The following is a 24,579-nucleotide window of genomic DNA, read 5'->3' as shown; positions in this document are numbered from 1 at the left end:
GCCCTGAGCACCTAGCACTTGTCTCCATGCCGTGGGAGGTACAACAGAACCATGAGATGCTAGCCCTGCTCTCGGAAACTTCTGGGGATCGCCCCATGGCCCACCTACAATGAAGGTTAAGAACCCTCATTCCTTGCAAAAATCAGCATTCTCTATTTTAGATTCTGATCAAAAAATACTCACATGTCGAAAGCACTGAACTCCAGTGTTAAGCGAGCTGGCAGCCCTGCAGAGTCACCTGGAAGGAAGCATTTACATGTTCACTCATGAGTTAGTCACAGCAGCCTTTGCAACAAAAACATTTGTGGATCACTCTCTTCTGGTGAAGCCCAAAGGGCCCCATCCAATTTCCAGCCACCCGAGCTGAACATGGACTCAGCAGCAGATGACGGCTTTTGTGAATCCAAGGTATTTGCCAAGAATATTAACGCAAAGATTCACTGGGGAAAATGTTTCTAATCCCCTTCCCCAGCAATACTCAGTGATGGGTATTAACTCTTCCGATTAATACACTGGCTTCTCCCTTTCTTCTCCCAATAAGGAGAAAAGAAATGAACATGGGTCCAAAAGTCAGGAAGTAAAGTAGAAACCAGGGGATACCATTAATGGTAAAAGTCACGGACATCCCATTCCGAAGGAGAGCTGACCCTACACTGGGCAGAGAAGGTAAGAGAAAAGAACGGAATTTCCGATTGCCTACCGTTGTAGTAATAACCCTTAATGTCCTTGGGAGCTTCGTCTAGCCGGTACTCATTCAGCTTCTTCTGGGTTAACTCATGCCAGAAGCCAACATCCAAGGCACTGCTGAAGGGGGCGAACTGCAATCTGGAGAGGCCGGGGTCCCCCATAGCTGCCGCCATTCGCTATCGCCTGCTAGAAACAAATCACGGCAATGCACAGGATACGCTGAGAAAGGCCATTTGTAACCACACTTGACACAGAGACACAGAAAGTGACCAGAGGCTGAGAAGCTGCCTGAAGACATAGCTTTGGAAATCAACCCCAGGCTCCTGGCCACGTTGCCGCAGTCAGCCTCTGGGCGACACAACGGACCTCCCGGGCCTTCACTTCGGGGCATCTTTCTTTCTCACAGGCTGGTCTGACTGATGCGCTAGTGTTATCCCTTCTTCGAGCCATCCTGTGTGACCCCAGGGAACTTTACCAGCACAAAAACCTGAAGTCCAGCCAGTGACCAGCGCCAACTGTCAGGGTTCTCAGTGAGGCAGCGCTTGAGCACCCCAGCCAGGAAGGATGAAGAAGTTCCCCCACCCAAACCATGGTATCAAAACTGCTTCGAAATCTCACATTTTATCCTTCAAATTCAGGAAATTTGCACTTTACTATAATCTACTTTATTTTTTTAATTTTATTTTTTTACTTTGTATTAGGGTAGAGCTGACAGACCTAGATAGTGTGTTAAAAAGCAAAGGCATGAGTTTGCTGACAAAGGTTCATATAGTCAAGGCTGTGGTCTTTTCAGTAATCATGTATGGATGTGACAGCTGGACCATAAAGAAGACTGAGTGCGTAAGAATTGATGCTTTTGAACTGTGGTGCTGGAGAAGTCTCTTGAGAGTCCCTTGGACTGCAAGGAGACCAAACCAGTCAATCTTGAAGGAATCAACCCTGCATATTCATTGGAAGGACTCATGCTGAAGCTTCAATATTTTAGCCACCTGAAGTGAAGACCTTGGTAAAGACCCTGATGCTGGGAAAGATTGACAGCAGGAGGAGGGGGCAGCAGAGGATGAGATGGTTGGACGGCATCACCGATTCAAATCATCAAATAAATTTGACCGTCCCGGCCAGCAGGCGTACATTCAATGTAATACCCTATGTCCCCTGCACACTCTCGTGAGTGGGCGGGGAGGGGACACAGACCTGGGGCTGATGGGGTGGTGGTATGGGGGGAAGCACAACCCCAGAGGAACTTGCAGTTCCAAAGGCACACGGTGATGAGGTCACTTGAGTCTCCAACTGCCCCGAGACAGATGAGTATGCCTGCAGTGGGATGTATGAGCAGTCACACTAGAGGGGACAAATAGAAGAAGACAGGTCATGTCTACTTAGAGAGGTTCTGCGTGAGTTTTGAGCCAAGATTTTTTAAAACCTTTCAGTTCTCTAAACATGTTGGCTATCAGAGACAAGGAGCTCTAGTGCAATAGCAGTTACATGGTAAAATGCAAGTGAGCGCCACCTAAACCCGGGAAAAACCAGGCGGAGGCGGCGCGGGCAGGTCAGAGCAGGGGGAAGGCTCCGAGCAGGGCCTGGGCACGCTGCGGCCTTGGCCTGGATGCGCTACTTCACACCAGCCAGCACTGAACAAGTGTTTCCACCTCCTGTTGGGCTTATTAAAAAATGAACATGCCTCGGATCCACTTGCTAGGGGGTGGGGGGGGGTGGTGGTGGCGGGTTGGGGGAGAAAGGACAGAGAGGGTGGCAGGGACCGGTGCCCCGGGGGGATCCTGATTCGAGTTTGATGCTATCTTGAAGCCTTCAGGACAGCAGCACTCTTACTTCTGGAGTCAGAATTGGCCTGCCAAATGCAGGAGACATGGGTTCGATCCCTGGATCAGGAAGATCCCCTGGAGAAGGAAATGGCAATCCACTCCAGTGTTCTTGTCTGGAGAATCCCATGGACAGAGGAGCCTGGTGGGCTACAGACCATGAGGTCGCAAAGAGTTGGACAGGACTGAGCATGCACACACAGGCAGACACGGCGACCTCCAAGCCATTTCGAACCCATTTAAATGCACCCTGGGCCCATATGAAACCAGCTCTGGCTTTTGTCTAAAAGGCTCTTCATAGCTTTGCGCTTGCAGAATGTTCACCTTTTGGGGTCACTCCAGTCTTCACACAGCCCAGAAAAGTCTGTGGGTCCCGGGCACTGTCCCTTCAGGGCCCCAGTGGAGAAACAGACTCTCATGCTGGCAGCCTGGGGCCCACCCTGTGAGCGACACTGGCATGGAACACCCTCACAGTCGCCTGCTTGGTTCTGCGGGTTTCTTCATCGCTCCCTTCTCTCTGCCCCTCCACAACACAGCTGGCGTTCTCCTGCTACTGCTGGCTTCTGAAAGCTTCCGTGCTCAGCCCTCTCCTTTGTCTAAGCTTTCCCCAAAGCAAGTTTTTCATTTTATACACCCATTTCCATCTAGATGCCAATGAATCCCAGGATGGTGTTTCTAGAGCTAACCTCCAACTATATATTAAAGTGTCTTCTAAAGGCTGAAACTGAATTTCTCACAGGCATCTTCAGCTTGACAAATCGAAAACTGAATGTTCCTTTCACTGAAACTGTGTCCATTTTCCTATATGTCCTAGTTTATTAAACAGCACCACCATATAGCCATGAAGAAACCTCAAAGTCATCTTCAATTCTTCTCTCTCTCACATCCAATAAACCACTGCATGCTAGAGGATCAACAGTCCTCCGCCACGAGATGAAAGTGGAAGTTACAAAGCACAGGCTGGGGCCAGGCACTGCGGCAGGGGTGGGCGCCTGCATTATTTCCTCCCCAAAGTCCTATGAAGTGACAGTTCCGGTTTCACAGAAGATGGCACTGACGTTCAGAGAGATAAGAATCAACACCCCAGCAGAACAGCAATACAAATAGATCTCATCGGAAATCCTCTGTGGGATGGGGCATCAGACCCCTACACATACTTCACAATCAACCGCAAGTTAGTCTTGAAAGTCGACAGTAACCCATTTTGATGACCTACTAACATCACCAAGATGTTGAAGTACCATGGAATGTAGCTTGCCAAGCTCCCCTGTTCATGGAATTCTCCAGGCAAGAATACTGGAGTGGGCAGCCAGTCCCTTCTCCAGGGCATCAAAGGTGACCAAGATGAAATTTTACCAGTGCCAAAGACAAAAGAGAAAATTCTATTCCATACAGCACTTGAGCAGCCAGGAAAAAGGGGAGGACCACAGAAGAGAGTGGGCTAGAAAGTAATCTGCATTAAGAGGCACACTGCTGGGCTTTCCCCGGGGGTCCAGTGGCTAAGACTCCGAGCTCCCACACACCACAAATGAGATCCAGCACAGCCAAATAAATAATATTAAAACAAATCAGAGGCCCAGGCTTCATTTCTGACATATTTGGTCTTTGAGAAATTCTGAACAGAACCCAAGAGCCCATTTCACAAGAGGATGTGGCTGGTGTCCAGCCGCTGAAGTGCTGCCTTACTGGCTAGGGTGATGGAAAGGTCTTAAGCAACGCCAGCCAACGGGTGATTAGGAAGCTGCTGGAAACATCTGAACAGGATACTCGAGTAAAAAGGTAACACCTAGCAGCCGTGCAACGTCTATGTCACACTGTCCCTCAACTAGAAGGGAAGACTTAAGACGTAACGATCAGGAGGGAATCCTGGAGGAGGAGGAAGTGAGTCCCAGGGGCAAAGTCATTCATGTGTTACCAACCTAGACACAAACAGTACCTGCGTCCTGAAAGGTCAGGCTTGCCCGGATAATCCCAAATGGTGCAGGAGAGACTTGAGGCCTCAGCTCAGCTTACAAAGCCGACAGCTTATTTCCACTGATCGTCAACGTTTTATTCAGGATGTGAAACCCAAGAGTTTCACACAAGATGGGATTGCATCATTTCTGGTGAAAGAGGAAAGGCTTTGAGTACAGTCTCATTACTTGAAACTGTAATGAACAAGAGTCCCAGCAGCAGAAGAGACCCAGTGGTAACCAAAATATCCAGTGAGGAGTTACCTGAAATAACGCAGATGCATGTCAAGCAATACGAACCCTCTGCATCTACCACCCAAACTTACCAATTTTAGGCTTTTCTAGAAATAAAACTCGGGTGATGGCACCCCACTCCAGTACTCTTGCCTGGAAAATTCCATGGATGGAGGAGCCTGGTAGGCTGCAGTCCATGGGGTCGCTAAGAGTCGGACATGACTGAGCAATTTCACTTTCACTTTTCACTTTCATGCACCGGAGAAGGAAATGGCAACCCACTCGTGTTCTTGCCTGGAGAATCCCAGGGACGGGGGAGCCTGGTGGGCTGCCGTCTATGGGGTTGCACAGAGTCAGACACGACTGAAGTGACTTAGCAGCAGCAGCAGCAGAAATAAAACTAGGTCACACTCAGCAACTTAAACAAGTTAAGAGCTCAAAAAACACTACCCTGTGGTACTTTCCAGAAGTTCCTGTCCAAATGGACCTAACCATTGTGATAGTGCTGTTCTTCACCATTAGGTCCCCACAGGACGCATGTAATAGTGGTTGCCTCCCAGGAAAGAAGTTCCAGGGGTCAGAGACAGGGCAGTGGACAGACTGATTTTCACTGTGTGTCCTTTCTGCCTTTGGGGTTTTGTACTGTCTAATGTGAGATAGTAACACAGAAAGAAGTAAAATAAGGAAAGAGAAAAGCCCTGACCCAATGGCAAGAAGAGAAGGAATGAGAGACAGGTGAGAAGACCAGTTCAACTGTTTTGGTTCAGAGAAATAAGACATGGAAAACCCTGACGCAAGAACCTTGTCCTACTTATCTTTCTCTAGCACTCAGCACAGTGCCTAGGATAGATTAGGCACTCAAAACCTGCTGACATGAACTAACAGCTTTCTTCTCCCCAAAAGAGCCAATGGATGGATGCTGGCTTAAAATTCAACATTCAAAAAATGAGGATCATGGCATCCAGTCCCATCACTTCATGGCAAACAGATGGGGAAATGATGGAAACAGTGACAGACTTTTTTTTCTTGGGCTCCAAAATCACTGCAGATGGTGACTGCAGCCATGAAATCAAAAGACGCTTGTTCCTTAGAAGAAAAGCTATGACCAACCTAGATAGCATATTAAAAACCAGAGACAGTACTTTGCCAACAATGGTCCATCTAGTCAAGGCTATTTCCAGTAGTCATGTATGGATGTGAGAGTTGGACCATAAAGAAGGCTGAGCACTGAATAATTGATATTTTTGAACAGTGGTGTTGGAGAAGAATCTTGAGAGTCCCTTGGACTAGCAAGAAGATCAAACCAGTCAATCCTCAAGAAAATCAACCCTGAATATTCACTGGAAGGACTGATGCTTACGCTGAAGCTCCAATACTTTGGCCATCTGATGTGGAGAACTGACTCACTGGAAAAAACCCTGATGCTGGGAAAGACTGAAGGCAGGAGAAGCGGGCAACAGAAGGCAAGATGGTTGGATGGCATCACTGACTCAATGGACATGCATCTGAGCAAATTCTGGAAGACAGTGAAGGACAGGAAAGCCTGGCGTCTTACAGTCCATGGGGTCGCAGAGTCGGATATGACTGAGCAACTGAACAATCAGGAGGCAAGAACTGGGCAGAGTTTAAGAGTGATAACCTGACTTGTCCAAACAGGAAGCAGGCGGACCAGAAAGATGATGCGTTTTCCATTAGTGGGAGTACTCGAGCACGCATCAGGCAATCATTTGCCAGGCCATTTTGCACAGGTGGTCAGACAAGAACACGGGTTGGCAAGCTTTTTCTGAACAGAGCCAAATAGTAAATACTTTAGCCACTGCAGTCCAAAATAGTTTCTGTCCTATTTTCTTTTTTCCCAACTCTTGAAATCCGTAAAAGAATCTTTAGCTCATGGACTGCACAATAAAAGGCCTTGGGCTGGGTGAGCCCCAGGGGCTATAGTTGGCCAACCTTGGACTAGATGGTCTTCGAAACCTGCTGTTGTTTTGATTCTTGGAAGGTGCCAATAAGGCATTTTGTTTCTAGGGTGACTGATATTTGGGGCAGAATCTTCTCAGAGGGCAGAAGAGATGTGCTGAGGGTGAAGCAGATGACGAGGCTGGAATCCTAGGCTGCATGAGCCATCTATGGCGCCAGTCCGTCTTGAGGGACTGGCAACTGCGGTCTCCACAGACCACTCGCACACAGATGGGAGCATCACTAACCCAAGACGAAGCGCCTTCGGTATTCACCCAGGCTCATCACACACGGGAAAGCCTGCGGCAGCAGCAGGACTCCACATCCTCAGCAGGCGCACAGCCACACCCATGGCGGGCTCCTCCACGCTTTCTCCTGGCCCCTTGCTACTGCCTCCCGGCTTCTCCAGTGCCACCCTGAGGGGCCTGCCCTCCTCACCTCCACCCGATGCTGCAGAAACCACCAAGCTGCTCGGTACTCGCTAACTCGCCTGCGGACCTGCCTCGGCGCCTCTGTCTGAAAGCGCTCTCCCCGTGTCCCTGCACAAGCTGACCCACTCCCGAAGGCCTTGCGGAGCTGCTGCTGGCTCCACCCTCCCCTGCACCTCTCCATCAGCCACTGTGAGCACCGCTACCCCGCGGCCCCCTGACAGCGAGCACTGCGGGTCCCTCTGAATAAGCACTGAAAATGAAGTATCACTCCATAGATCTTCTGGCATTTTGTTATTCAAGATGCTCAAGATGGACATATTTTGGCTTCACTGCTTATCAAGTTAACTGGAGCAGAGGTGTTTTCCTGGAATGAGTCTGCCCAGCCCTTCTCCCTCGGTGCACACCGAGAGGACTAGAGGCAGCAAAGAGCAAGCCAGTACAGGATTTCTGGAGAAGGAAGGAGTAAAACTGGTGGAGAACAACATCATAGAGATTAAAAAACAAGCAGACCTACCTTGAGCGACACTAGGCCCTCGGTCGGGGAGAACAGAAAAACAGACCAGCCTGACTATGTAAACATCTCTCGCTAGGATTTTTCACCTGTGTGTTCTTGGGGTTTTGTTTGTTTGCTTTGGGAAGGCAGGGGAGTTGTTTTTTTTTTTCAGTGGTTCAGAGAAAGGATGCTGAAAGCTAAGGTAGCTGGGAGCCGGGTCCTCAGTCAGATCAACTGACATTGGGAGTTCTGGCCCCATCACACACTGGCTTCCCAGCCCAGGGTGGGTAATATCGCGGCCTGTGCCTCTGCTTCATCATCTGCAGATAATCATACCCAACCACGAGGCTGCTGGGAGGGCTAAATGGGAAAGTGTGGGACGCACCTCTTCCGGTGTCTGGCTGAGAGCCAGCGGCCAGTCCAGGGCAGCCGCTCTTGTCTGTCTTCTCGCCTCCCCCTCCCCCGCCACCAGCCAAATGCGGCTGCAGTTCCCCACGCGCTCACCACCAGATCTTCCCACGCCTCGAGCAGCCCTCCCTCACCAGAGCTCTGCAGACACAGCAGAGGTTTAGTTACAGGGAACACCGGTCTCCTGCTATAGGTCATCCAGGGGAAGTCCAGAGAGGCGAGCGCTGACAGGTTGGGAGCGCTCTGTGGTCAGTTTCTCGGAGCCCACGCGGGGCCATTCCCTTAGCAGAAGGGCCGCCATCACCACAATTTGGCCCTGAGGTACCATCTCTGGGCCAAAAAAATGGAGCGGAGAGAGCAGACTTCTCCAGCTCCCAGCTGCAGGGCTTGCGAGCTCTGGCAGTCATTAAAATAAGCAGCGAGGCACATGAGCTTAGCTGCTAATGGGTGAGAAGGCAGTGGAGACCACCAGGAGTGGGGAGGCGGCTCCTCTGGCGTGTGGAGCCGATGCCCGTTTTGCTGGGCAATGATGCTTCTGCAACTTTGTGAGTTTTGGAAGTCATCTGCCAGGCTGTTAAAGAAGGAAGTTTTTAAACAGCTCTCCCTTCCAAAAAGGAGGCGGGCGCGAAGTTCCAAACTTAGAAGAAAGAGTAGGTTTTACCAGAAGATGAAAACTCGAGACTCCTACAGGGGAACCAGCTGGTACAGAAGCCCCAATTTCTTTTAAAAACAGCATCAGAGTCAAGATGTTCCCCGAGCCAAACTGATGATGTCTCCACAAGACACCCAGTCACCCCAAATGGCTTTTTTGGCAATGGTACTATTAGGCGCTGACAGCTGATGGGAGCAGGCAGGATAACTGCTCGCAAGGTCGGGTTGTCCCTCTCGCCTCCGTGGGCCACCTCTGCCCTGCAAGGATCCACACGACCTGCTTCTTTGGGAGGTTGGCCGGGGAACCGGCGACCGCCTCCGCGGGCTGCAGACTGTAACCTGTAGTCCCCAGTTACTTCTGGGACGTGTTCTTCTTCAGCTTCATTGTCTCTTCCCTGCTGTAATAACCTCACACTTCCCATGCGATCTGCTCTCTTGTTTGGCCTCAGATTGGAGAAAGGATGCCCTGGATAACAGCATTGTGGGGTATGGCAAACCTATGAGAGAGTGGAGGCTGGGAAAACACAGGCAGGGAGGGAGTCAAAGAGATCGTACGAGGAACGGGGCAGACACCATGCCACTTTTGGGGCCTCTGCGTCCCATCCGCCCATCAAGCTTGACAACCTGCTCCATCCTGTACCTGAGTGACAGCCACGGGATTTACCTAAACCACGGAGGAGCCCTCAGGTCAGCCAATGGCTACAATCCGTGATGGTTTCCTAAAAGCTGGCTGAGGTATGAAGGATTGCCTGTGAGTAACAGTCTTCGTTTTCATTTCTGATGACCTTGATAAAATTCTGGAAAATGAAAGGCGCTGAAAAACTGGGCCAAGCTATCACTTGGTTTCAGGTTTTCAAAATAACTACCAAAGATGAGAATATAGATGGATTCTGTAGCCCACTGGACAGAGACTGCTCCCAGGGGAGGCGTCACACAGGCCATTCTGGTTCCCACGGCACCTCTGCACAATAAGAAACTGCGCCACTTCCTCAAAACATTCCACCTCCATTTCTGAGAAAACTACTGTAATACATTAAGTTAGCTCAAGACATCTTTGCCCTTCTCTGCCAGAAAACCATCATGACAAAATACACCCATGGCGCCTATGATCTGAACAGAACCCTCAGATGTGGCCCCACGTGCAGTGTGCAACCTGACAACTGCACGCGGCCGCCCTGAGTGTCCACAAAGGCCCCCCGGTTTCCCCAAGAACAAGCCAGGACAGCGTCACTGCACTGCCGCCACGGTCATGGAAGAACCACAGACAAAGGCAAAAGGCTACGGGGCCTCAGCAAGGTCTCTGACAAGGCTTCTCCAGACATCACAGGAGACGAGATGTAGATGCAAGAACCGACACAATCAGAAGGACTTAAAACTGGTAACACAATCTTATTCAAAGGATTCTGGTTAAGGAATGAACTAATGCCAATCACACAGGAGCTGCCAGGGATGTCTTTGGTTCAGTCTCGGGGCCTATCACGTTTGTATTTTATTATCTCTGTGAATGAATATCCATCATATTTACAAAGCATCTCACGTGGGCTGAACCTTCTGTGCTCCACTAAGACAGCAGAGCAGGACACATGCTCATGTTCTCCTGCGAGAACTCCAAAATTACAACTCACTGCTGGACAACCGTCAAGAGAATGTTGGATCCCACCAAAAAGATACCCCTCATACAAGGGCAAAGGAGAAGCCCGAGCAAGACGGTAGGTGGGGCGAAATCACATCTAGAATCAAACCCCATAACCACCAGACACTCAGAGGGCTCAAACAAATCTTGTGTGCACCAAGACCCAGAGACCTCACAGAGACTGAGCCAGGACTGTGTGTGAGTGTCTCCTGAGGAGGTGCGGGTCAGCAGCGGCCTGCCACAGGGGCAGGGGCGCTGGGTGCAGCAGAGCTGGGGATGGCACAAGCCCTCTTGAAGGAGGTTGCCATTAACCCCACCGCAGAGCCACCAGAACTCACACAGGACTGGGATACGGACTTGGAGGGCACAAACAGAACCTTGTGTGCACCAGGACCCAGGAGAAAGGAGCAGTGACCCCACAAGAGACTGACCCAGACCTGCCCGTGAGTGTCCAGGGGTTTCTGGTGGAGGTGAGGGTTGGTGGGGGCCTGCTGCAGGGTCAGGGGCACTGAGTGCAGCAGTGCCTCATGGGACCTTTCGAAGGAGGCACCCATTATCTTCATTGCCTCCACCATAGTTTGGCCTCAGGTCAAACAACAGGGAGTGAACACAGCTCCACCCATCAACAGAAAATAGGATTAAAGATTTACTGAGCATGGCCCTGCCCATCAGACAAGACCCAATTTCCCCCTCAGTCAGTCTCTGCCATTAGGAAGCTTCCATAAGCCTTATCCTTCTCCATCAGAGGACAGACAGAGTGAAAACCACAATCACAGAAAACTAACCAAACTGATCACACGGACCACAGTCTTGTCCAACTTAATGAAACTATGAGTCATCTCTTGTAGGGCCACCCAAGACGGACGGGTTACGGTGGAGAGTTCTGACAAAATGCGGTCCACTGGAGAAGGGAATGGCAAACCACTTCAATATTCTTGCCTTGAGAACCCCATGAACAGCATGAAAAGCCAAAAAGATAGGACACTGAAAGATGAACTCCCCAGGTTGGTAGGTGCCTAATACGCTACTAGAGATCAGTGGAGAAGTAACTCCCGAAAGAATGAAGAGACTGAGCCAAAGCGAAAGCAACACCCACGGTGGATGTGACTGGTGGTGGACGTCAAGTCCAAAGCCGTAAAGAGCAAGACTGCACAGGAACCTGGAATGGCAGGTTCATGAATCAAGGGTAAATTGGAAGTGATCAAACAGGAGATGGCAAGAGTGAACATGGACATTTTAGGAATCAGTGAACTAAAATGGATCGGAATGGGTGAATTTGACTCAGATGACCATTATATCTACTACTGTGCACAAGAATCCCTTAGAAGAAATGGAGTAGCCCTCATAGTCAACAAAACAGTCTGAAATGCAGTACTTGGATGCAATCTCAAAAATGACACTGCTCTCTGTTCGTTTCCAAGGCAAACCATTCAACATCACAGTAATCCAACTCTCTACCCCTACCAGTAATGCTGAAGAAGCTGAAGTTGAACAGTTCTATGAAGACATACAAGACCTTCTAGAACTGACACGAAAAAAAAAGATGTCCTTTTCATTATAGGGGACTATAATGAAAGAGTAGGATGTCAGGAAACACCTGTAAGTAGCAGGCAAATTTGGCCTTGAAGTACAAAACAAAGCAGGGCAAAGGCTAACAGAGTTTTGTCAAGATAATGCACTGGTCAGAGCAAACATCCTCTTCCAACAATACAAGAGAAGACTCTACACGTGGACATCACCAGATGGTCAATACTGAAATCAGATTGATAATATTCTTTGCAGCTGAAGATGAAGAAGCTCTATAGTCAGCAAAAATAAGACCGGGAGCTGACTGTGGCTCAGATCATGAACTCCTTATTGCCAAATTCAGACTTACATTGAAGAAAGTAGGGAAAACCACTAGACCATTCAGGTATGACCTAAATCAAATCCCTTATGATTATACAGTGGAAGTGACAAGCAGATTCAAGGGATTAGATCTGATAGAGTGCCTGAAGAACAATGGACAGAGGTTCCTGACATTGTACAGGAGGCAGTGATTAAGACCATAACCAAGAAAAAGAAATGCAAAATTGTTCTCTGAGGAGGCCTCACAAATAGCTGAGAAAAGAACAGAAGTGAAAGGCAAAGGAGAAAAGGAAAGATACATCCATCTGAAGGCAGAGTTCCAAAGAATAGCAAGAAGAGATAAGAAAGCCTTCCTCAGTGATCAATGCAAAGAAATAGAGGAAAACAACAGAATGGGAAAGACTAGAGATCTCTTCATGAAAATTAGAGATACCAAGGGAACATTTCATGCAAAGATGGGCATAATAAAGGAAAGAAATGGTATGGACCTAACAGAAGCAGAAGATATTAAGAAGAGGCGGCAAGAACACACAGAAGAACTGTACAAAACAGATCTTCATGACCCAGATAATCACGATGGTGTGATCACTCATCTAGAGTCAGATATCCTGGAATGTGAAGTCCAGTGGGCCTTAGGAAGCATCACTACAAAAAAAGCTAGCGGAGGGGATGGAATTCCAGTTGAGCTATCTCAAATCCTACAAGGTGATGCTGTGAAAGTGCTGCACTCAATATGCCAGCAAATTCGGAAAACTCAGCAGGAGCCACAGGACTGGAAAAGGTCAGTCTTCATTCCAATCCCAAAGAAAGGTAATACTAAAGAATGTTCAAACTACCACACAATTGCACTCATCTCACACACTGGCAAAGTGATGCTCAAAATTCTCCAAGCCAGGCTTCAACAGTACATGAACCGTGAACTTCCAGATGTTCAACCTGGATTTAGAAAAGGCAGAGGAATCAGAGATCAAATTGCCAACATCTGTTGGATTATAGAAAAAGCAAGAGTTCCAGAAAAACATCTACTTCTGCTTTATTGACTATGCCAAAGCCTGTGACTCTTTGGATCACCATGAAGTGAAGTGAAGTTGCTCAGTCATGTCCGACTCTTTGCGACCCCATGGACTGTAGCCTACCAGGCTCCTCCCTACATGGGATTCTCCAGGCAAGAGTACCGGAGTGGGTTACCATTTCCTTCTCCAGGGGATCTTTCCGACCCAGGGATCAAACCTAGGTCTCCAACATTCCAGGTAGACGCTTTAGCCTCTGAGCCATCAGGGAAGCCATAAACTGGAAAATTCTTAAAGAGACAGGAATACCAGACCACCTGACCTGCCTCCTGGGAAATCTATATACAGGTCAGGAAGCAACAGTTAGAACTGGACATAGAACAACAGGCTGGTTCCAAATCAGGAAGGGAGTATGTCAAGGCAGTACATTATCACCCTGCCTATTTAACTTATATGCAGAGTATATCTTGCAAAACACCAGGCTGGATGAAACACAAGCTGGAATCAAGACTGCTGGGAGAAATACCAATATCCTCAGATATTCAAATGACACCACCTTATGGCAGAAAGCGAAGAATGAAAGAGCCTCTTGATGAAAGTAAAAGAGGAAAGTGGAAAAGTTGGCTTAAAACTCAACATTCAGAAAAATAAGATCATGGCATCTGATCCCATCACTTCATAGCAAATAGACTAGGGAGAAAAATGGAAACAGTGAGAGACTTTATTTTGGGGGGCTCCAAAATCACTGCAGATGGTAACTTCAGCCTTGAAATTAAAAGCCACTTGCTCTTTGGAAGAAAAGTTATGACCAACCTAGACAGCATATTAAAAAGCAGAGACATTACTTTGCCAGTGAAGGTCCATCTGGTCAAAGCTATGGTATTTCCAGTAGTCATGTATGGATGTGAGATTTGGACCATAAAGAGAGCTGAACACCAAAGAATAGATGCTTTTGAACTGTGGTGTTGGAGAAGACTCTTGAGAGTCCTTTGGACTGCAAGGAGATCCAACCAGTCTATACCCTAAAGGAAATCAGTCCTGAATATTCATTGCAAGGACTGATGCTGAAGCTGAAACTCCAATACTTTGGCCACCTGATGAGAAGAACTGAGTTGCTGGAAAAGATCCTGATGCTGGGAAAGATTGAAGGCAGGAGGAGAAGGGGACGATAGAGGATGAGATGGTTGGATGCCATCACTGACTCGATGGACATGAGTTTGAGTAAGCTCCAGGAGCTGGTGATGGACAGGGAAGCCTGGTGTGCTGCAGTCCATGGGGTCGCAAACAGTAGGACACGACTCAGTGACTGAACTGAACTAAACCTTGCTACAGCAAGTAAAGTCCTTGGTGGCTCAGATGGTAAAGAATCTGCCTGCAATGCAGAAAACCCACTTCTGATTCTTATAACCACATCTTATCAGTGACTTAGGTAACAATACAGGTTTGCTTAATTCCACACTTGGGGCTTCCCTGGTGGGCCAGAGGTTAAGGATCTGCCTGCCAATCCTGGGGACATGGGTTTGATCCCTGGTCTGAGAAGATTCCAAATGCCACAGAACAACCAAGTCTATGCACCACAACTACTGAGCTGGCATGCTCTAGAGTCTGTGCTCTGCAATAAGAGAAGCACAATAAGAAGCCGAAGCACCGCAACTAGAGAGTGGTCCCCATTCGCGGCAACTAGAAAAATCTCGTGAACAGCAACCAAGACCCACCGCAACCAAAAAAAACAAAAATCTACACGACAGGAATAGGAAGAGGCTATGATCCATAAGAGAAATTTAGAATAAAAGATTCTGACCACCTGGAATGACAGGCCTATTTATCAAGATTACAATTTTCAAGTTGTTAAATGGCGAAAAGTGAAGAGGAATTAAAGAGCGTCTTGATGAGAGTGAAGGAGAAGAATCAAAGAGTGGCTTAAGATTTAAAAAACTAAGATAATGGCATCCGCCCCCATTCAGTTCAGTTCAGTTCAGTCGTTCAGTCGTGTCCGACTCTTTGCAACCCCATGAATCGCAGCACGCCAGGCCTCCCTGTCCATCACCATCTCCCGGAGTTCACTCAGACTCACATCCATCGAGTCCGTGATGCCATCCAGCCATCTCATCCTCTGTTGTCCCCTTTCCCTCCTGCCCCCAATCCCTCCCAGCATCAGAGTCTTTTCCAATGAGGCAACTCTTTGCATGAGGTGGCCAAAGTACTGGAGCTTCAGCTTTAGCATCATTCCTTCCAAAGAAATCCCAGGGCTCATCTCCTTCAGAATGGACTGGTTGGATCTCCTTGCAGTCCAAAGGACTCTCAAGAGTCTTCTCCAACACCACAGTTCAAAAGCATCAATTCTTCGGTGCTCAGCCTTCTTCACAGTCCAACTCTCACATCCATACATGACCACAGGAAAACCATAGCCTTGACTAGACGGACCTTAGTTGGCAAAGTAATGTCTCTGCTTTTGAATACACTATCTAGGTTGGTCATAAATTTTCTTCCAAGAAGTGTCTTTTAATTTCATGGCTGCAGTCACCATCTGCAGTGATTTTGGAGCCCCAAAAAATAAAGTCTGACACTGTTTCTACTGTTTCCCCATCTATTTCCCATGAAGTGATGGGACCGGATGCCATGATCTTTGTTTTCTGAATGCTGAGCTTTAAGCCAACTTTTTCACTCTCCTCTTTCACTTTCATCAAGAGGCTTTTTAGTTCCTCTTCACTTTCTGCCTTAAGGGTGGTGTCATCTGCATATCTGAGGTTATTGATATTTCTCCCGGCAATCTAGATTCCAGCTTGTGTTTCCTCCAGCCCAGAGTTTCTCATGATGTACTCTACATAGAGGTTAAATAAGCAGGGTGACAATATACAACCTTGACGTACTCCTTTTCCTATTTGGAACCAGTCTGTTGTTCCATGTCCAGTTCTAACTGTTGCTTCCTGACCTGCATACAGATTTCTCAAGAGGCAAGTTAGGTCGTCTGGTATTCCCATCTCTTTCAGAATTTTCCACAATTTATTGTAATCTACAGTCAAAGGCTTTGGCATAGTCAATAAAGCAGAAATAGATGTTTTTCTGGAACTCTCTTGCTTTTTCCATAAACTAAGATAATGGCATCCGCCCCCATTACTGCATGGCAAATAGAAGGGGAAAAGGTGGAAGTAGTGACAGATTTCCTCTTGGGCTCCAAAATCACTGTGGATGTGAGTGCAGCCATAAAATCAGAATATGACTGTTTCTTGGCAGGAAAGCAATGACAAACCTAGACAGTGTGGTGAAAAGCAGAGACATTACTCTGCCAACAAAGGTCCATATAGTCAAGGCTATGGTCCTCCCAGTGGTCACCTATGGCTGTGAAAGCTGTACCATAAAGAAGGCAGAATGCCAAGGAATTGATGCCTTTGAACTGTGGTGCTGGAGAAGACTTCTGAAAGTCCCTCAGACAGCAAGGACATCAATTCAGTCCATCTTAAGGGAGAACAACCCTGAATATTCACTAAAAGGACTGATGCTGAAGCTCAAGCGCCAGTAGTTTGGTCATCTGATGCAAACAGATGACTCATTGGCAAAGTGCTTGAAGCTGGGAGAGACTGAGGGCAGAAGGAGAAGAGGGCATCAGAGGATGCGATGGCTGGACGGCATCACTGATGCAATGAACATGAACTTGGGCAAGTTCTAGGACATGGTGATGGACAGGGAGGCCTGGCGTGCTGCAGTCCACGGGGTCGCAAAGAGTCAGACACGACTGTGCGACTGAACAACAACAAAATTTTCAGAGGTCAATCTAGGCCTTCCGTCTCAGTCCACAAAAACACCTGGACAAGCATGCAATCTGACACACTGGAGACACATATATGGTAGACAGAAGGGTGTAGCTTCATGAGCCAGAGAGACCCAAGTTCAAATCCCACCTTTGAAACTTCCAGCCACACAGCCTTGGGCAAGTCATTTATCTTCTCTGAGCCTACTTCCTCATCTGTAAGATGGGAAACCATCTGCGGTGCAGAATTATTGAGAGGATTCAACTAGAAAATGCATGAACCTGGCACACAGGAGGCACTCAAAAAGAACATACCAGCAATAAAACACACACCCAAAACATGGGGTTTCCATTTCATCATTCCTTCAATAGACACTGGTTTGATGTACCAGCTGCTGCTACGTAGTCACTTCAGTCGTGTCCAACTCTTTGCAACCCCATGGACTGTAGCCCACCAGGCTCCTTTGTCCATGGGATTCTCCAGACAAGAATGCTGGAGTAGGTTGCCATTTCCTTTTCCAGGGTATCTTCCCGATCCAGGGATAGAAGCCAGGTCTCCCACATTGCGGGCAGACTTTACCATCTGAGCCACCAGGGAAGTCCTGATGTACCAGACCCTGTGCTGAATTTCAGGCCTCAATGGCAGAAGGCCATGGTTCCTGAGTTTAAGGAGCTAACAGTCTCAAGGAATGACCAGGAATGACCATATAGCAGGTTACAGGTAAAATGAGCACAGCTGTCTGGTGTAAGCATCTGCACCAGATGTGATGAGGAGGAGGAGGGAGGGACAGTCAAATTAGCCTGAAGAGGCAGGGGTGTTTCCCACAAAAACCCTTGAGCCCAGGCTCTTAAGAGAACCGGCAGTGGATTCTCAACAAGGGCACCACTTGACATGCTGGGAGGGACAATTCTTCATTTGGTGCTGGCCCCACACATTGTCTTTTCCTACTGTTTGGGGTTCTAGAGGCAAGAATACTAGAGTAGGTTGCCATGAAGGCAGCCATGAAATTAAAACACACTTGCTCCTTGGAGGAAAGCTATGACAAATCTAGACAGCATGTTAAAAGACAGAGACAGCACTTTGCTGACAAAGGTCCGCACAGCCAAAGCTATGGCTTTTCCACTAGTCACGTACTGATGTGAGAATTGGACCATAAAGAAGGCTGAGCACCAAAGAATTGATGCTTTTGAACTGTGGTTTTGGAGAAGACTCTTGAGAGTCCCCTGGACAGCAAGGAAACCAAACCACTCAGTCCTAAAGGAAATCAGTCCTGAATACGCACTGGAAAGACCAAGGCTGAAGCTCTAATACTTTGGCCACCTGATGCGAAGAGCCAACTCACTAGAAAAGACCCTGATGCTGGAAGGCAGGAGAAGGGGGCAACAGAGGATGAGATGGCGGGATGGCATCGCCAACTCAGTGGACATGGGTGTGAGTAAATTCCGATGGGGAAGGACAAGGAAACCTGGCGTGCTGCAGTCCATGGGGTCACGGGGTCAGACATGACTGAGCGACTGAACAACCACCACCATCACACACTGTAGAGTGCCTATCATCCCTGGCACCCTCTTAAATGCAGCTGTGCCCTGTGGTTATATCACAAAGTTAAACAGCTGCCCCCTCTCCCAAATGTCCTCTGGACGGCTGAGAGAGGGGAGTCGGCGGCGGCCGCAGCCCAAGCCAGTCCCAGTGGATGAGGAATGTCATGCTGGGGAGTGGGGACAGTCCAGGCAAAAAGAGCAAGCTTGTCTCAGTTCCACATCTGCAATTCTGGAAACACCCAACAGTCTCTGCAGAAGCTGAGACCATTCTTATTCATCCATGTGCCCAATGTCTGCTTGATCCCTCCTCTCCCTTCAGATCTCAGCTCAACCATCATGAGAGGAGCCTTCCCTGACTCCCTCAACTCCCACTCAGGTCAATTTTCCTGTATCCGACCCACAAGGGCATCACCACCTCCCCTCCAGAGCACACACGCAGTGTGAACGTCATCCTCCCTGCTAGAAGAAAAGCTCTTTGAGAAAGGCACTGTGTCAGCTTCTCATTTTCCTCCAACCATCGCTGTTTTCCCAGCGCCTGCCTCAGTCCCAGCCCCCCACAGGTGCCCAATAAATACTTCCTGACGACCCAATCTATGCACCAAGGAAACAGCACGGTCCGTTTCAGAACACACCCCGAGTTCTGTGTGGTGAGAAGGCAAGGTTCGTGTGCCACAGGAGCTGGAAACCACGCCTGTGAAGAAGGCAAATGCCAAATCACGCAAGGACTTCCATGAGAAGCTACTGATTTGTATTTTAGCAAATACTGGGGGGTTCTGTTTGCTTTCTACATTTTGGGAGCACACAGCATATGGGATCTTAGTTCCCCAGCCAGGGACTGAACCTGCACCCACCGTGGTGGGAGCGCAGAGTCTTAAGCACTGCACTGCCAGGGAGGAACTGCAAAGACCTGGATTTTCAGAAAGGGCACTCCAGCAACAGGTAGGGCCAGACTGCTGAGGCTGGGCAACCAGCTCGGAGGCCGGGCAGGAACACAGGCAGGAAGTGAGAAGGGGCCTGATCAGAGGCAGGGGAGGAGGAAACGCAGATGATGAAAACGTGTCCAGTCAGCAGCAAGGGAGGAGAAGCTGTGGAACTCTGATGACTGCCAGGCCGGGAAGGAGGACGGAGGCATGGTGTGAGTGGGAAAAGTTCAAGAGGACTCACAGGGCTCTGCCTGGAATCAATAAATGCAGAAGGGGAATGCGAGAGAGTACAGACAGGAAGAAGAGTCGCAGGTTTGGAGAGATGAGGATGGCCTTAGCTTGGGACTCACTGAGACAGAGGGCTAGTGCTTAGGAGAGATCTGGACTCAAGAGTCAGAGCAGAGGTCACTGGCCCAGGGGTGAGAGTTTATGCTGTGCATGAGATGAGCGTGCGTATGAGACCGGGCCTTGACGAAAACCAGCATTTAAGGGACAAAAGGAAGAAAAGAGCCTGCAATGAAAACTGAGGGGAAACGGCCAGAGACAGAGTTCGGACCAGGAGTGCTTTTTCACAAGTGAAGGGAAGGCATCAATGTCAGACGCACTGAGAATGAGAAAAGGGGAAGGAAGGGAAAGAGTTCGGGGTTCCTGGTGACACCGAGACCTGGTGACTTTGAGGAGAGCGGTTTGTGGGGAGGGCTGCTGCAGAAGTAGAATTTCAGGGAATGCTGACTTCAGGCAGCAGAGGTGGCAACTTGTCCGAGAAATGTGGCTGCGACAGGGCAGAGCAGAGGTTAACGGGAGGGTGTTTTGTTTTTGCAAAAATGAAAGTAAAAACGGGGGTGGAGGGGATAGATAGTAAACGGAGGGGTTAGTTAAACAGGAAAGAAATGGGAACAATCATGGGAACCAGGTCCTGAGGAAAAGGCAGTGATAAAGGGATCTCAGCACAAGTAAAGGAATTAATCTTAGAACAAACACCATTTTCCCCCCCACGGAATCAGAATAAAAGGCAAAGTCATAGGGTTGGCTGGATTTAAGTTTGTAACGATACAAGCTGAGCAGCTCTGACTGATGGCTGCAATGCAGCGAAGTCAAAAGCAAGAAAGGCGGCTGGGAGAGGGGTGAACATGCGAGAGGCAAGCAGGGACGTGCAGACAGCAGCACGCTGACTCTCAGTGTGACGGTGTCGACAGCATGCAGCGTCCATGACGAAGCCTAGCAGAGTCATGTGGGGTCCTGGGTTACGGCAAGGACAGTAAGTACAGCGTTGCGCTGCATGGCCAGACTCCATGGGAAAAAGACTTGCTTTCTATGCCACACACTCACAGAGAGACTGACACATAGGAACAAGTTCAAAGGAGGGTAAGCAGAAAGAAGGTGTGAAAACCCCTGAGGTGATCACTCTGAGACCAGGTGGGACAGCTGACACCCAGCCCGCCACGACCACGGAGATGCACGTAGCCAGCCTGGTGACAGAGCAGCACCTATGGTTCACCCTTGAACACCCTGCAGCCACAGGACTGGAAAAGGTCAGTTTTCATTCCACTCCCCAAGAAAGGAAAAGCCGAAGAATGTTCAAACTACCTCACAATTGCACTCATCTCACATGCTAGCAAAGCAATGCTCAAAAGTCTCCAAGTGAGGCTTCAACAGTACGTGAACCGAGAACTTCCAGATGTTCAAGCTGGATTTACAAAAGGCAGAGGAACCAGAGATCAAATTGCCAACATCTGTTGGGTTATAGAAAAAGCAAGAGAGTTTCAGGAAAACATCTACTTCTGGTTCATTGACTATGCCAAAGCCTTTGACTGTGTGGATCACAATAAACTGTGGAAAATTCTTAAAGAGATGGGAATACCAGACCACCTGACCTGCCTCCTGAGAAATCTGTATGCACGTCAAATAGCAACAGTTAGAACTGGACATGGAACAATGGACTGATTTCAAATTGAGAAAGGAGTACATCAAGGATGTATATTGTCACCCTGCTTATTTAACTTAAATGCAGAGTACATCATGAGAAACGCTGGGCTGGATGAAGCACAAGCTGGAATCAAGATTGCTGGGAGAAACATCAATAACCTCACATATGCAGATGACACCATCCTTTTGGCAGAAAGTAAAGAGGAGCTAATAAAGAGCCTCTTGATGAAAGTGAAAGAGGAGAGTAAAAATGCTGGTTTAAAACTCAACATTCAAAAAATGAAGATCATGGCATCCGGTCCCATCACTTCATGGCAAATAGACAGGGAAACAATAGAAACAGTTGAGACTTTATTTTCTTGGGCTCCAAAATCACTGCAGATGGCGATTGCAGCCATGAAATTAAGACACTTGCTCCTTGGAAGAAAAACTATGACTAACCTAGACAGCACATTAAAAAGCAGAGACATTACTCTGCCAACATAGGTCTGCCTAGTCAAAGCTATGGTTTTTCCAGTAGTATGTATGAATGTGAGAGCTGAACCATAAAGGCTGAATGCTGAATAATTGATATTTTTGAACAGTGGTGTTGGAGAAGAATCTTGAGAATCCCTTGGACTAGCAAGAAGATCAAACCAGTCAATCCTCAAGAAAATCAACCCTGAATATTCATTGGAAGGACTGATGCTGAAGCTGAAACTCCAATACTTTGGCCACCTGATGCAAAGAACTGACTCACTGGAAAAGACACTGATGCTGGAAAAGACTGAAGGCAGGAGAAAGGGACGACAGAGGATGAGATGGTTGGATGGCATCACCGACTCAATGGACCTGAGTTTGAGCAAGCTCCGGGAGTTGATGATGGACAGGAAAACCTGGCGTGCTACAGTCCGTGGGGCCACAGAGGCGGACATGACTGAGCAACTGAACTGAACACACTGTGGGGCGCCACTAGAAAGAGCAGGGAGGATCGAGAGAAAGAGAGGAGGAAGGCATCAGAGAATCTATTTTCCATGAGCAAAAGTGGAAGACAGAGGTCATTCTGACTTTCAAATAAAATCTCTGAGGTCAAGGGTACTGATCAAACAACTTGTCATTTTTATTTCCACGTAGAGGGTTCATTCTCTATCCTCGACCCCCAAAATCCTGACTCCCCCAGCATCATCCAACCAGTTACCAGTCCAGTGAATCTCACTTCCTTGTCTCTTGAATCCACCCACCCCTCTCCATCCCCATAGGTGCTGCCTTGGTTCAGGCCCACCTCCTCCGCCACCTGGACCACAGCAACAGTGCCCTGACCAGTCTGCCTGCAGGTCCTTCCTGCCCACTCTAATCAGCACATCACTGCCTGGCTAATTTAAAAGAGATAAAACCATGGCACAACCCTGCTTAAAAATTCCTCAGGGCTCTACTCTTTACACCCACATTTCCAAATAAAGCTTCTTAACATGTCTTAACTTGGCAATAGTAACTGCAACAGTTTATTGTTTACTATCTACTAGTGCCAAGTGGTGGAGAAGGAAATGGCAACCCACTCCAGTGTTCTTGCCTGGAGGATCCCAGGGATGGCGGAGCCTGGTGGGCCATCTATGGGGTCACACAGAGTCAGACACGACTGAAGCGATGTAGCAGCAGCAGCAGCAGTGTCAAGTGGCTAACATCCTCTAATTCACTTCTCACACCCACCCTAGAAGGTGGATTAATGTCTGCCCTTCGTTTTTGTTCTGTTTTTTTTTTTGGGGGGGGGGGGGCGGTGGCGGGGATGTTTGGCTACGTCATGCGGCTTGTAAGATTTCAGTTCCCTGATCAGGGATTGAACCCCGGGCCAAAACAGTGAAAGCCCAGAATCCTAACCACTAGGCCATCAGGGAACTCCCTATTTGCTCCTTTTACAGATGAGGAAACTGAAGCTAAGAAAGGGAGTGACCAGCCCAAGCTCACAAACTTAGCTCAGTGGCAAAGCCAGACATGGCACACAAGTACCTCAGCTTCCAAAGCCTGTGCTCCTCACGCTGTCGCCCACACGATCCTTCATGATCTGGCTTTCCAGAGTTGCCTCTCCCACAACTGGGCATTCCAGCTTGAGTGAACTCCTTGCAGGTCACTCACTGGACAGCCTTCTGTTCACGCCACTCCCAATGTCTGGGATATCCTCCCACCTCACTGCCCTCTTCACCTGACTAATCCTGCTCATCCTTTAGGACCAAACCCTACTGATGCCTCAGCCTGACCTGTGAGCACCCTAAGTCTGCCAGCAAACCCCCTACAACAGTTTCATACTGTAGTGCTATCTCCTTGACTTAAAAAAAAGAAATTAACTCGAGGACAGGGATGTGTACCTTACTCATTTTGGCATCCCCAGCTTGCAGAGCAGTGCTAGGATCAGTACTTACACTTATTCTCTACCATGAGAAACCAGCTGGAACAGAAAAAGGCCCTTGCGGGTTGCATGTGAGGCCTGTACTCAGCTCCTGAAAAGCGTTTCAACATCATGTCACATGAAGGGAGGAGAGGACGCGCCAGAAAAGACACGCCAGTGACAGCAAGACCGGGCAAAGCCAGGAAGAGAGAGCCCAGGCGTCCTTGTCCCCCGTGTGCCCACACAGGATGTCCAGAGCACTCGCTGCCAGGGGACAGGCGGGAATTACTTTGTTAATTAGCAAGAGCTTCCTAGTCGGAAGACCCCGGGCTGAATCAGCCTGAGGGGGACGTGACCGCAGACAGAAGGCGAGAGCCAGAGTCGGTGTGTCTCCCTAGAGGAGGGAGGCCCGCCTCTTGAAGGAGGCTCCTCAGACCCGCCGTGACCCTCGACCTCACCGCCGAGCTCACCCCTCAGGCCCAGGGCTACAGAAACCGACCTCGCAGGACCCCTGTCCTCCTCAACAGCGCGGCTCACTTACCGCCGCCCAACTTCCGGCAACCGCGGCGAAGTCCGCGGCGCGCGTCCCGATGACGCACGTGGCCCCGCCCCCGCAGGCGTGAGGGGGGTGCGCGCATGCGCACGAGGACGCGCTGGTCGGCCCAGTGAAGGAGCCCCTAGCACTCGGCGGAGTGGGAGGAACCTGGCCTCTGGGGAAGGCGGGTCAGCAGGAGGCTGGTCACGCCCCCTTGGGAGAGCCGGGGAACAGCCTCTCTACCAGAGGCGGCAATGTGTATATATGGCCCTCAGGCTGTTAAAAGTGTCCCGAATCCCATGGATAGAGGAGCCTGGCAGGCTATAGTCCACGGGGTTGCAAAGAGTCGGACACGACTGAGCGACTTCACTTCACTTCACTTCCTCCCCTCTAATGATTTGAGGATGACAGGAATTATCACTT

The 24,579-nt window shown here is 48.9% G+C and overlaps 1 protein-coding gene across 27 annotated transcripts in view; it reads right to left on the bottom strand.

Moving 5' to 3' along the window:
* Positions 1-24,213, bottom strand: part of ATG7 (autophagy related 7) — a 267,942-nt gene extending 243,729 nt beyond the window's left edge. For 8 of the 27 annotated variants that reach the window (XM_027957764.2, XM_060402639.1, XM_042236667.2 and 5 more), the window contains exons 1-3: positions 24,163-24,213; positions 701-870; positions 184-238 (exon numbers count right to left, since the gene is read on the bottom strand). In XM_027957764.2, coding sequence (XP_027813565.1) covers positions 184-238; positions 701-860 — 215 coding nt within the window. In that variant the 5' untranslated portion in view covers positions 861-870; positions 24,163-24,213. Of the gene's footprint in view, positions 1-183; positions 239-700; positions 874-1,881; positions 2,029-4,443; positions 4,610-23,245 lie in introns of all 27 variants that reach the window. The other 19 variants (XM_027957767.2, XM_060402636.1, XM_060402626.1 and 16 more) reach the window with 15 other exon arrangements.
* Between the last annotated feature and the right edge of the window lie 366 nt (positions 24,214-24,579).

Source organism: Ovis aries, chromosome 19, assembly GCF_016772045.2.
Source record: "Ovis aries strain OAR_USU_Benz2616 breed Rambouillet chromosome 19, ARS-UI_Ramb_v3.0, whole genome shotgun sequence".
NCBI classification, from domain to species: domain Eukaryota; kingdom Metazoa; phylum Chordata; class Mammalia; order Artiodactyla; family Bovidae; genus Ovis; species Ovis aries.
The sequence above is the reverse complement of the archived record's forward strand: the minus strand, read 5'-3'. Positions and strand labels throughout refer to the sequence as shown.